At 42.5% G+C, this 13816-nt stretch overlaps 1 protein-coding gene across 3 annotated transcripts in view; it reads left to right on the forward strand.

Annotated features, from left to right (window-relative positions):
* TAF4 (TATA-box binding protein associated factor 4) overlaps window positions 1-13816 on the forward strand; it is a 73038-nt gene that overhangs the window by 43483 nt on the left and 15739 nt on the right. For all 3 annotated transcript variants that reach the window (XM_075901105.2, XM_006126163.5, XM_025186158.3), the window contains 7 exons: window positions 2745-2892; window positions 4478-4592; window positions 5827-5996; window positions 6692-6822; window positions 9462-9587; window positions 12047-12103; window positions 12202-12321. In XM_075901105.2, coding sequence (XP_075757220.2) covers window positions 2745-2892; window positions 4478-4592; window positions 5827-5996; window positions 6692-6822; window positions 9462-9587; window positions 12047-12103; window positions 12202-12321 — 867 coding nt within the window. The remainder of the gene's footprint in view (window positions 1-2744; window positions 2893-4477; window positions 4593-5826; window positions 5997-6691; window positions 6823-9461; window positions 9588-12046; window positions 12104-12201; window positions 12322-13816) is intronic.

Below are 13816 nucleotides of genomic sequence, written 5' to 3' on the forward strand. Positions count from 1 at the left end.
GAAAATACAAAAGCATTCACATCTGTTTTGGGTAATTACATGGCATTTATCACCCCACTGTGGCTATAGCGAGAAAATATTAATTTTGCCATAGGTCTGTAATGTAGACAAGTACTACTATTTCCATAGTGGAGAAGTGAGGCACAGAGCATATGTCTACATAGCCTATTAGTTTGTCTTCCAGTCTGGTTTGACAGACTCTGGCCTTGTGATAGTGCTTTAAAAATATCTGTGTAGCTAGCACTTTGAAGTTGTGGACTAGGCTGGTGCTTGGGCTCTAAGATGCAACTTTGAAGTGCTGTCTACACCGCTCTATTTATGGTGCTACCATGAGCTCCATTAGCCTAAGTTTGTCAAATTGGCCTGGGAGACGTCTGGGATGTAAGCGAGTAGTTGAGTAGTCGAATACCTGATAAGCAGGTACTGGGGTTCCCCTGCTTATCAGTTAGTCAATGGAAAAGCCATCGACTAGTCAAATTTAGTTTAGTCAACTAATCAACATTCCTATCCTCCCCTTGCCCACTTGCTGCCTCTGATAGATACAGAGCAGTGATCTCCAACCTTTTTAAGCATGAGATCACTTTTTTGAATTTAAGTGCAATCCAGGATCTACCTCAAACCCAAATCCCCATGCCCAACCTCCTTCGTGCCCCTTCCTCAAGGCCTCACCCCTGTTCACTCTATCCTCCTTCTCTCCCCCATCCTTCTTCCCTTTCACAAGTCTGAGGCAGAGGGTTGGGGTGCAAGCTTTGTTCTTAGGTTTAGGGATTTCGAGTGTGAGGGGCTCTGAGCTGAGCCTGGGGCAGGGAGTTGGGGCAGAAGGACTGAGCAATCCCAGCTCATGTCAAGTCCAGGAGCTACCCCTGCTGTGGCTCTGCAGTTTAATGTAGCAAGAGCAGCATGTGCAGTCAGCTGGCCCCTACTACATTTAAACTACAGAGGCACAGGGGTAGCTCCCGGACCCAGTGTGAATTGATAAAAATGTTACTGACTACATGATTAGTGGATTACTCACCTCTCAATGTCCTTAGGAGGCACATTCCCATGTGCTATGTAAACGTACCCAAGGAGATTGAGATCACACAAGACGCTTAGTGGCAGAGCAAGAATCTGAAGTTTCCAGACCTGTCCTCAACATTAATCATGAAACTGTGCTAACTCTTTGCATTGTTTTCTGGAATGCACATACAGATAAATATTAGTGAAAACAGAATAGGAAGAAATAGTCTGATGTTGAATTGCTTGTCCTTAAGGCAGCAAAGTATTGTTCTGTATTTATGGTTGCTTTTCCAGATGGATTGTTAGATTTCTTTTTATAGGTCACTTATATTTAGTAGTGTATTGGCCAGTATTGATTTCTGCTTAGAATATACTTCTGTCCAGAATTTGAGAGATGGAGGTTTGGGGAACTGTAATACTGGTCCCCTTTTTGTATGAAGGCATTGTTTCATTATTTCCTTAGACAAATGAATTCATCCTGTTTCAGTACAGGACACTGGACTCGATGACTTCTCAAAGTCTCTTTTGAGGCCTTCTTTTTTTGATTCTCTAAGATCTATCTGCACAGTCTGAGAAAATATAATGGAAATTAGGCATAATCAGTTTTCTTACTTTAATAGGACACTGAGGCCATGTCTGCACTATGTGGAAGATTGGCTCTGCCACAGTGGATCTTCTGGGGTTCGATTTAGTGGGTCTAGTGAAGACCTACAATTTAAACTGAGAGGGCGCCCCCTGTTGGTGCTAGTACTCCTGCTCATCACAAGGAGTAAGGGAAGCTGACAAGAGTGTGTGCTCCCATCTAAGGATGTTAAGGACTAGTTGACTATCTAATAAGCAAATGCTTACAGGATAGTCAGTCAATTTCTACCCCCTACCCCCGTCCGCTGCCTCTATCAGATAGGTCCAGGTTGCTATGTGTGATATCAGTCTTCTCAGAATCAGAGCTCATGATAGGAAACAGACGCTTACTGCATGTGCCCAGAGTCTTGGACCTTATGCTTAAATGTCAGGTCACTTACTGCTGGCTTGGCGTGGAAAGGTGTTCTCCTGTGGAGAATAGGGCAGGCTGCCCCAGAATCCTCCTGGGAAGGATGAAAGGGTACCTTTGAGAGCTTTGTAGAGATGTACAGGGAGGATCCTACTCAGTCACTAAACATGTTAACAAACTTTTCCAGGGAGCCCCTGCTGTGTAGGCAGGGTGGCTGCCACTGTACCCCAATTACATTTACCCGTTGTAGCATGATTACAAATGTGAATGCACCAGAAATGCCTTCCCTGCCATCAGGGCCTGGCAGCAATATGTCCTAGAAGGAGGGGATTGGCTCCAAAGGTAGAAAAATGTCCTGCCTGTTGATGAGATTGGCTCCTCCACATGCCTTCTGATCATTCTTATTGTTGCCCAAGGCTACCTGAAGAGTTGCTTGGGAGGTATCCACAGTTTTGGGATTCTGGTTGGCATTTTGGGACACTGGCCCCCCTCTAGAATCCCATGCAGCCGCTCATAGAAGCGGCATGTTTGTAGCTCTGACACAGACCAACCATTTACTATTTCTTCTAGTACTCTTGCCTGAGCTCACTTATTTTCATGCAGCATTGCTGGTTGTCCCTGGTGTATCCTTTTTCCACCACACATCTATTGACCAATCTAAAAATTAGCATAAGGATTTGGTTTATCCATCTGACTTTAACATCTTGTGTATTGTTTCTCAAGTAGTTTAATTTTATTCTTAACCTATTGGCAGGTTATCCAACAGTCTCAAAAAGCAGGGGCATTGATAAGGCCTCCACAGGTAACATTGACACAGACCCCTATGGTAGCGTTGCGGCAACCACATAATCGTATTATGCTTACAACTCCTCAACAAATTCAGCTGAACCAACTTCAGACAGGTAAGAAAAGATTTTTGATATTCTTGAATAGTATACTAATTTTTTTAAAGTAGATCTTTCATTTGCTTCTAAAACAGGATTGATACTTTACTTGGGACTGCATGTAGCTGAAAGATTTTTATTTTTCTATAATTAATAATACTTAATATTATGTACACATTGTATCAGTAGGTCTCCGAGGGTTTGATGAAGTAGGGTTCGGTATCATAATCTTTTTTTTTTTTTTTTTTTTTATTAATGGAGATTGCCTATCTCCTAGAACTGGAAAGGACCTTGAAAGGTCATCGAGTCCAGTCCCCTGCCTACACAGTAGGACCAAGTACCACCCCTGATGAATTTTTGCCCCAAATTCCTAAATGGCCTCCACAAGGATTGAACTCACAACCCTGGGTTTAGCAGGCCAATGCTCAAACCACTGAGCTATCTTCCCCCTCCCCCATTTTAAAGCTGAGGATACTGAGAGACACAATTGAAATAATCTTCAAAAAGTCATCTAATAGTCCAGTGTCAGAGTTAGGACTAGAACTCAGGCCTCTTAAGTCCTAATGTAGTGCACTATCTACTAGGCCAGTGTTTCACAATGACTGGTCTATGGATTGGCATCTGTCCCTGAGGACTCCCTGACTCAGTTTAGGAAAGCAGCAAGCTGGTTCCCTATATGAAAATGGTTGAGAGAGACTGCACTAGGTAACAGTGCTTGTATTGCTGCACCTGTCATTGTATCATTCAGAACCAAATTCTTTCCTTGAATATATGTAAATCTTCTATCAAGTTCAGAAGAAGTTGATAGCAAATTCTGACTCTGAATGCATTTATCTGCTTGTTAACCTGAGTGTAGTTACAGAATAAAACTAGAAGTTAGCAAAGATCCTGTTTCTTAGTTTTGCATAAGGCAGTATAGTAAATTCATGTTGTCATAGCTAGTGTATTTTATGTAACAACTGACCCTCTTCTTTATGTGAAGCAGTGTTGCCCAGTCTTCTTACCCAGGAGGACCACAGAAATCTAATCTCAATCTTGTGTGGACCAAACAGATTTTACATATTTTATCATGATGTAGTGTCACTTGTATTAATTTTATATTTTAAGTACAGTTTGCTTTGTCTGTGCATGTAAACAGTCTATGTACATACTTTTGTAAACTAAAATGATGTAAACAGGACTACCAAGTGCTGAGGAGTTGGCTGTTAGCATATTGTATTGAAGTAGGTTTCTGGCTTTATGAAATACTCTGGTGGACCATGCATGGTCATAGGATAGCTTCTCTGACATAAAGAATTATTATTAGTAGAAATAGGGCTGATGGAAGTTGAGTTTCTTGTGTGAGCATCAGTTTAAATGTCTGAACTGAATACTTCTAGACTTTCATGCATGCTCAGGGTGGCTACACTTCAAGAGTGTTTTAAATTCAGTGAAAATCTTTGGGAAAGAAGAGTAACTAAAACATCACAAACATCATATCACTGCTGCCATTTTTAAAAACACCTTTGTGCGAAAGCTGAAAATGAACCTATCCAAAAATAGTTTATAAAATGTTGGGCTAACATGTGAAGAGAATACAAATATTGACTTTATTTTCTTGCAGTACCTGTGGTAAAACCAACAGTATTACCTGGAAACAAAGCTCTGTCCACTGTTTCAGCACAAGCAGCTGCTGCTCAAAAGAATAAACTGAAAGAACCTGGGGGAGGTTCTTTCAGGTAAGGAACCAAAATCCTTGTTTCTGTACAGAGTGAGTCTTGTATCGGGCCCTGAAACCATTAGGAGGCTTTCCATTTCTTTCTGTGATGTGTAGTACACAGTATGAGCAACAGGCTAAGGAATTATATGTATGGTGAGATGGATGGTGCAGTTAAGGAAGCGGTCAGGATTTACTGCCAAGGTGTCCTCGCAGGCCTCTGGCTCTGTTGATGATGATAACCATAAGGCTGTTTGCTTGCCTGTGTGCTTTCTGATGTTGGCTGTGTCAACTTGTGCACTTAGTCTCCACAGCAGACTGCAAGAGAACCTCCAAAGACCACAAAGCAGATAAGGATCGAAGGTGCCAGGCCAGGTTTATCATTAAGCAAAGTACAGTAAGAGTTGTCAGTAAACTCTACTGAACCACTACGCATATGTACCCCATAACAATTGAATTACTCAATCAGTGGGAAATTTCTACTGTCCCTTAGGTCATACAAAGACTGTCCCACTAAGACACCACTTTATATACAGGTACAACAAATCACACATCACCGCTGACGTATCAGGATGCCACCCTCTGACGTTGTCAGGTTACCACCCTCTGACACTACTTAGATACCACCCATCGCCCTGTACCTCGTGGTTTGATTAGATCATCTCTATCCATCATGCTGTTATTTTAGACCCTTTCCTGAACCTGGGTCTGTATCTGTGAGGAGTGGGTACCAAGGTCTTTTTTTTTAATGAGCTAGTGGTATCATGTGCTTTCCACTTATGACCATGACCAATTACTGTTCTACCCCATGGCCTAGTCTCCATTAGTGTTTTATATTCTGAGCCCTGTTCATGCCAAGTTCTGTGAGCAGGGACCTGCCTCTTGCTCACAGCTTAGCTTTGCTTTGTTAGCCATGTTTTGTCCATTGTTAGCTAGGCCTCAGGCCTCAAACCAGGCCTGTGCTATATTGGCTTATGTTTTAGGCCTTCCTCTTACTACAGATGGGTAAAGAATAATTCCAAAGGATACGTTAATTTTAAGTTTGATTTCATTAAGCAGAAAGAAAATGGGGTCTTCTAAAAGTCAGATTTTATTTTGTGGATTAGTAGAATTGATTGGGCCTACATATGGACAATTGAAGAGCTTTTAAGTCAGTCACTTATGCAGCAGAGTTGTGGAACTTGTGTTCTACACAATTGCACTAAGCAGTATTTCTGTACATGCCCTAAATATGTTGTAACGATTTTTCTCTTAAGGGATGATGATGATATTAATGATGTGGCGTCAATGGCTGGTGTCAACCTATCAGAAGAGAGTGCCCGGATTTTGGCAACAAATTCTGAGTTAGTGGGCACATTAACAAGGTCCTGTAAAGACGAAACGTTCCTGCTTCCAGCATCTTTGCAAAGAAGGATACTAGAAATAGGTATATTGAGACAGAATTTAATTGTTATAAACACTAGTTTCACTAGATCTGTTTTCTTTAAAATGGGCTTAAAAATAATTAAATATACCAGAATAGTTTTATATATTTGCACCTTCTGACATTCATTTGCAACATCCAGAACCTTAATATTAGAAACAATATAACATACGTTTGAGAAGCTCCAAAAACTGCAGATCTAGGATAGGTGTAGTTTGTTTTTTATTTAACAATAAATATATCACTAGAGCTGATTGGAAAACCTTGTGTTGAATATTTTATACTGTAAGTTGATCAAACTACTACAATAAATATTGGGAGTGGGAAACTAATATTTGATCAGCTATATAATAATTCACGCTAATTATAAATTACTTACACTATCATTACTCTTATTTACTCTCTAAGTTATAGAAGTATCATAAAACTTGTTATTTTTGTTTCACTAATACTTCATAGCATACTGGTAAAAGAGCTGTGGCATATTTCATAACGTTTATGAAAATGTAGTAGAGTGAAATCTTCTCTAAAGCATCACATGTTAAATCTTGGCTGAGGAAACACCTCAATAAAGGCTGCTCTTTTTTGTTTTTGAATTGCTTACAAATTTGTGAAGTTGGATTAGCAACAGTCAGTTTTGTAAAATATGTCTTTTCAATCAAGTGGAACTAAAAGCTTCATTTCAATTTTAACTACAGGTAAAAAACATGGAATAACGGAAATCCATCCCGATGTAGTTAGTTATGTATCACATGCAACACAACAAAGGTTACAAAACCTTGTAGAAAAAGTATCGGAGACTGCCCAACAAAAGAATATTTCTTATAAGGTAATTTCAATTTTAATTGTGCAAATGAGTGTTCCACAAATTTATGCTTTCACCTCATGGTAAACTCACTCAGATCTTCTTGTGGACTGTACTGAAACTTGGGACAGATTGTGCAGAGCTTTTCTAACCTCCAGAACAAGGGTGTGTCCAGCCAAATGCTGTAAACAGTAGTATTTTTGAGTGCCCATCCTTGTCTGACTTGGATGACTGAAACTTTTCACACAAAGGTTATCTATTAAAGTTCCTTTTGAAGAAATCATGTATACTATAGTGTATAAAGTTTTAATGAGACGTAGCGTAATATAGAAAAAATTACAGTTTGAGTGTCTGTTAGGCCTCTGTATCAGAGGCAGCAGCACAGGCTGCCAGGCGGGAGCTGGTCCATGAGGGGAGCCCGTTTAAAAACCAGCTGATACAGAGGCAGCAGCGCAGGGTGGCAGCAGCCCCTGTCCAGGTGTGGGGCTGAGCTCCTGGACCCAGCACAAGTTGGAACTAATCTGGGCTGCCTGTCCACCAGGTTTCCAATACACTTTAAATGCAGAGCCATAGCGGGGGTAGATCCTGGACCCAGCATGAACTAGGACTGAGCTGGCTGTTAGCCAGCCTGCTAAAGTGGGGAATGTGTGTAGTCTATAGTATTAACCTATAAGCTTTTGCTTATTGTTTAATCGACTACACTATTACATCCTTAGTCTATACCAGTCACCATCTGTGTCCCATGCTCTAGAAGCTAGCTTCCAGAAACCTCTTCCACACTGGATGCCAATTGCGTGTTGCAAAAAAGCTCAGTTTATCAATTCCTCCGTCTTTTCAAATTATGATCCTTTTGTCGTGCCCCTCCCTTGTCATATGAATATGCATAATTTGAAAATGTTTTATGCAAAACATATCATGTAACATCAATTTTATAGTTGCAATCTGCTGGATCTGTATATCCTGTTTTTGTGCATGTATCATTCTTGTATGTGAAGTTAGAAATATGAAGTTTGGATCTGTTGATAGTTTTAAATGTGTTAATGAGGGCCATTATTGATGCCTCAGAAACTTAATGACTCCTCTGCTCAGCTTGACAATCTGTGAACAGCCTTGTTTGTTGTGTAAGCCCAAACAGTAGCTAGTTCTGGTACCGGAATCCATTTTGAACCTGGTAATTTTCTATGGCTACTCAAAACAAAGAATTCCATCCCTGGGGGAAAGTCTAGTTAAGCAATGGGAAGCAATCAGCTCTTTGTCTTCAAGTGGCTTTTGAAAGTGCTTGGCATACCCTAAGAGGACATTTTCTATTAATTTGAATTTAGTAATTTACTTTGATCTTACTGTTTTCACCCTCAACCACTTAAATCCTACTTTTTATACTTAATACAAATTCTTTTCTCTATTATCAATCCCAGTGTAAATAAGGAGGAGGAAGGTGGCCGGCAGCAGCAATCACTATACCTATCTCTCATTCATTTATAAAGGGAACTAACGTATGAGCTTTCCCTCTGTAAAACTTATACCGAGAAAGATTAATTTATTTGGAGTTTTGATCCTGTTTGGGAGTTGGTTTCCTGCATGCTGAGCCCTTAGGACTGACTCCTCCCTGGGCTGAAGTGGTTCCATGTCTGAATTGCTCTGCAAGGGGGTGGTAACCCCAACTCTGTGCCTTGTTTATGGGAGACCAGAGGATCTGGTCCATCAGGACAGGCTAGTAGGGAGTCCCTGAGAGCAAGAAGACGAGCATCAGTGGCATGATCGGTACACTGGGGAACAATCCCCATCATACCTTTATCCTTGATATTCTAACCAGCCAGGTCTCTAAGATGCTTTGAGGAATATGGGGGGGGGAACCCATTGGATACCTTTGTGATTTTGCCCAGGAGGGAAACCTTCTTCCTCTCCTGCCATCTCCCCATAACAAACCAAAAACCCCGTAAAGCAATCCTGGAAGTCTAGCTCTTGCATCTAGAATATCCTTTAAAGTAAGTCCGATAGAGCAGCATCTTGAGGCACTAAACTTTGTAGATCTAGCCTGGAAGGACTGTGATGGAACCATTCTGTTCCATTGCTTTACCCTCGTTGTCCTATAAGCAGCCAAGGGAGGTGAATATTTCTGTTTGTTCCCTCCCACCTCTACTCATGCATTTGCTCCCGATGCATTTTATGTGGGAAGGTGCTTAGAGCCAAATGAACATCCTTTTTTGCCTGTCTCCTGCTGGTCTGATCAACATCCTTCACCTGTCACCGCTGCAATGTGGTTGGGAGTAGAAATAGTTTGTAATTCTCCATAGGAGGCAGACTGTTATCAGATGGATGTGAATTCTGGGTATGATTCATGGAAGAACTGATAGAACACTGTGCCTCACAGAGCACAATTAAAAAGGATTCTCTGTGAAATGTGTTTGAAAAGCCAAATGTATGTGATAATATTACTTAAGTCAAAACCTCATGAGACCACACAACAGTACAGAGTGCTTGTTTTGTTTTTTTTAAAATGGGTTTTAGCCAGTTTGACTGGTTTTAAAGATAAACTTGGTGTTTGAAAAAGACTAAGTGAGCATTTGAGCTTAAAAGCATGGGATCTTATTAAGCTGCGCAGTACAAGCTACTAGCTTTGTTTTTAAGATTTGTAATGAAAAGCATTTTTACCACATTTTCAGGATGATGAAAGATATGAGCAAGCAAGTGATGTTCGGGCACAGCTCAAGTTCTTTGAACAACTTGATCAAATAGAAAAACAGAGAAAAGATGAACAAGAAAGGGAAATCTTAATGCGCGCAGCAAAGGCAAGTGCTTGGATTTCACTTACATTTGCAAAGTGTCACTTTGACGTCAAAAGAGCAGGTTGCCTTTTATTCTATAAGACATGCAGTGAAAGAGAGAGCTGTGTTTTTAATCTCAGATATGGAGCTTGGGGAACACATACTTTAGTTAGAGCTCTGCTGTGTAAATGGTGTAATGTAGCCTCCTCTGCCACGTTTCATTCACACAAATCAAAATGGATTTTAATCTGAATTTTTATTTGCATTCCTCTGAGCAAAAGAGATGGACTTCTATAATGGTTTTTATAGCTCATTGGTCTTCCTTCGCTTTCTGCCTTACTTGGAGAAAAGAATATAGGCAGTCCCCGACTTACGCGGATCCGACTTACGTCGGATCCGCACTTACGAACAGGGCTTTCTCGCCCCGGAGGTCGAGGTAGCGGATTGCTACCTGCGAGCTCCGGGGCGAGAGAGCCCCGTTCGTAAGCTGCTCTGATGCCCCTGGTCTGCTGGAGACCGTCTCCAGCAGACCAGGGGCACTGGGCGGGTTCCCGCGCTTCTGAGGCTTTGTCAGAGCAAAGCCTCAGAAGCGCGGGAACCCGCCGCTGCTGCCGCGCCAGTCCGGGTGGCTGTGGTCTGATGGGGACGGTCCCCAGCAGACCACAGGCACCCGGACTGGAGCGGCAGCAGCGGCGGTTCCCCAGAGCAAAGCCTCAGAAGCGCAGGAACCCGCTGCTGCTGCCGCTCCAGTCCGGGTGCCTGTGGTCTGCTGGGGACCGTCCCCAGCAGACCACAGGCACCGGGACTGAAGCCGCAGCCGCGGGGGGGTCCCGCGCCTCTGAGACTTTGCCAGAGCAAAGCCTCAGAGGCGCGGCACTCCGCTGCCGCTGCAGCTGCAGCTCTGCCCCTGGTGTCCCTGATCTGCTGGAGGGGGGGGGGGGAGCGGCTAGTGTGCCCCGCCCCCCAGCAGACCAGGCTTCTGTTTTGGACCCTGGAGCAGAGCAGCTGGGGCGCTGCCGATTGGTCCTGCAGTGCCGCTCTGGGCACTACTGGACCAACCCGGCAGCACCCCAGCTGCTCTGCCCCAGGTCCTGATTCAGCCGCTGCTGGTCAGTTTCAGCAGTGGCTGAATCAGGATGCCTGGGGCAGAGCAGGTGGGGTGCTGCTGGGTTGGTCCAGTAGCGCCGAGGAGCGGTGCTACTGGAGCAACCCAGCAGCACCCCAGCTGCTCTGCCCCAGGCGTCCCCAAGTCAGCCGCTGCTGAAACTGACCAGCGCTGACTACAGGAAGCCCGAGGCAGAGTTGCTCTGCCCCGGGCTTCCTGGAATCAGCGCTGATCAGTTTCAGCAGCAGCTGACTTGGGGAGGCTTGGGGTTCTTAAGTTGATTCTGTATGTAAGTCAGAACTGGCGGTCAGTTTCAGCAGCGGCTGAATCTGGACGCCAGTTCCGACTTACATACAGATTCAACTTAAGAACAAACCTACAGTCCCTATCTTGTACGTAACCCGGGGACTGCCTGTAACTCAAGAGAATAAATTTTGAATTGGAGAAAGAATATCCTAGTTAATGGATATAGTAGGGAGTTGTTGACTTATATCCTGTTTTTTCTAATTCTTTAAGGAAGCAGTTACAATAGTTGCCTACATAAATTGGATAATTGCTAGTGCAAATGGCCAGTTAACAAATGACCAGTTGAATGGTTCAACTGGTTACCTGATTTACATGTGCAATTGTGGTACTTAAGTTCATAATTAGATGGGCAATTGTATGTCAAAGGGGTAACATTTCACAAAGGTCATGGTCCTGTTTCCTTTTCACAGGCATAAATTTAATTTGTTTGTGCAAATACAATAAATCCTAAGCGCCAATCTGTGTAATTTGGGCCCCTCCACATATAGGTAGAGACAGAAATACTTGAGAATTGTTTGTGTCTACCAGGAGAGAGATCTTCTCTTTCTTTATGCATAGTTTCATAAAAGTAGAATTTTAATGAAAGCAACCTAATTATTTAAGGCAAATGCAAAATAGGAACTGTTTGTAACTGGATACTGATTCTGAATAAAGAAATGAAAACAAAGATTTCAGGTATCTAACTGAAATACTAGAACAGTGAACATAGTAATGATGTTTGGATTTTGGATAAATGAATTATTGAATGAATGGATAGCATATCTTCCATAACAGGTGCCTTATAAATCCACAAAAGCTGGGTGCCACAAGTGCGATGATCCATGAAGTATTATAGAGCCTTACATTAAGGGGAGAAATTCCAGATTTGGAAACCCAAAGCTAGATGTGTAAATCTATTTTTAGGTGTCCACAAACTGGTTTGAATTTTTGGAAATACTGAGCACCCTCTATTCCTATTAAAGTCAATGAAACAATTTCAAAAAGAAACTAAACTATAGTTTAGTGTCAACTTCTCTTACAATGTTGTTAATATCTGTACTTTTTCCTCCCAACACCATTTACCAATATACAGTCTCGGTCTAGACAAGAAGACCCAGAACAGCTTAGATTGAAACAGAAGGCCAAGGAGGTATGTGTACAGATGAGCATATCATTTAACAATCTAAATGTTGTTCTCAGAAAAACAGAAGGGAAAAAAATTAATTGTGACTGTTGTGAAAAACACAGATGCAGCAACAAGAGCTAGCACAAATGAGACAGAGGGATGCCAACTTAACTGCGTTAGCTGCAATTGGTCCCAGAAAGAAAAGAAAAGTGGATTCTCCAGGATCTGGATCAGGGACAGAGGTACAGTATAACTCTTGCATGCAAATATGCTGTGGTTTTGTTACTTTATCCTCTGTAACAGACTTTCCCTTTCATTATTCTCTTCCATTGTTGAAAGTTTTCTGAGCAGCAGAAATTATTTTAAAGTGCAGTAAGACTTTCACTTAATCCAAAGACTAGGACAGATGTTAGAACTGCTGCCATCAGCAGAACATAACTGAACACAATGGATCAGGCCCAAGGCAGGAAATTTTGGAAGTGCTAGCTTTGCAGCATGCTTCCTTCCCAATCCCAGCCCTGTTCAGCCTCCACAGAATTGGAGGAGGCAAACTGACAAGAAAAGGAGGTAGTGGTTGCTCTCTGCATGGTCTTTTTCCCTCTCTGCCAAAATATGGCTCTTCCATAGTAGAGTGGAATCCCCGTAAGGGTTTTTGGGAGGAGCATCTTCCTGCAGTTACGTGTATGAGATTAGTTTTCCAGCAGGATACATGTTCCAGTGATGCAGAGGAGGGACCAGGAAGATAGTACAGTTGGTCATTTAGATACTCCATATAGGAAGCTGTCTTTAAGCCAGACGTTACTGTTACAATAATAAATACATACAGTAACCAAACTGTGGACTTTCTGTACTGCTCACCTTTTTGGATATGTCTTTGTGCTTCCCAGTTCAGGTAGGCAGGCATTTTAGCTCCACTGCCATTTTAGCATGCTAATTCCAGTACAGCCTGGGATGTGTATTTGGATTGCTAGTCCAGGCTGCCATCTGTTCCAGTCCTGTCTACATGGATACTTTTAGGGTGCTAGCTGGAGCAGAGCTAGTGTATGTCTGTCTACCCACATGGGAAAGTAGCTCTCCGTGTAAATGTACCCCTCTTTGAGTGCGAGTCCTTATGTGTATTCTGCTGTGGGTATGCATATGCTTTGATGTCCTTGGATCTGGACAATTTTGAAAGTCGTGGCCAGTGACTCTCACATGCACCCAGGTTCATCTCATGCATCCAACTAAGGAGATAAAGGGGCTGGGCAGACTGATCACTGCTGTAGGGTCTGGGTCAATCTGTAGCTTCAGCTTTCTCCTTTATCTGTGACTGTTTAGATATCTGTAAACCATTTTTATAGTTCTAGAGGGTTTATCTGATAGTTTGTGTTTTATAGTTAGTCTCCCCAACCTGGTACTGGCCTATGCCCTTAACTCCAGGTGTCAAAATTTGTGTTTCCTGTCCATGATCCTTCTCAGTCATTGACAACCATCAGTGTTGCTCATATTGCCTCAGGGAAGCCCACATTGTATCAAGGTGCAATATCTGCCATTGGTTCCTTATACCTGGGAAGGATGGATACTTTGCCTTAGGAAACAGCTAATGGAAAAGGCCATGAAGCTGCACTCACACCCAGGTTGGGGGCATCCTCCCTGCCCCCAATACATCAGTCTGACTCAACAAGGAGTGAATCTCCTGCTACAAGGTCGAACATGGGAGCTAAGGAATCTGCTTCCACAGTTTGCTCTCTGCTCACC

The sequence above is a fragment of the Pelodiscus sinensis genome, chromosome 17 (genome assembly GCF_052426305.1).
Source record: "Pelodiscus sinensis isolate ZL-2025 chromosome 17, ASM5242630v1, whole genome shotgun sequence".
Lineage (NCBI taxonomy): Eukaryota > Metazoa > Chordata > Testudines > Trionychidae > Pelodiscus > Pelodiscus sinensis.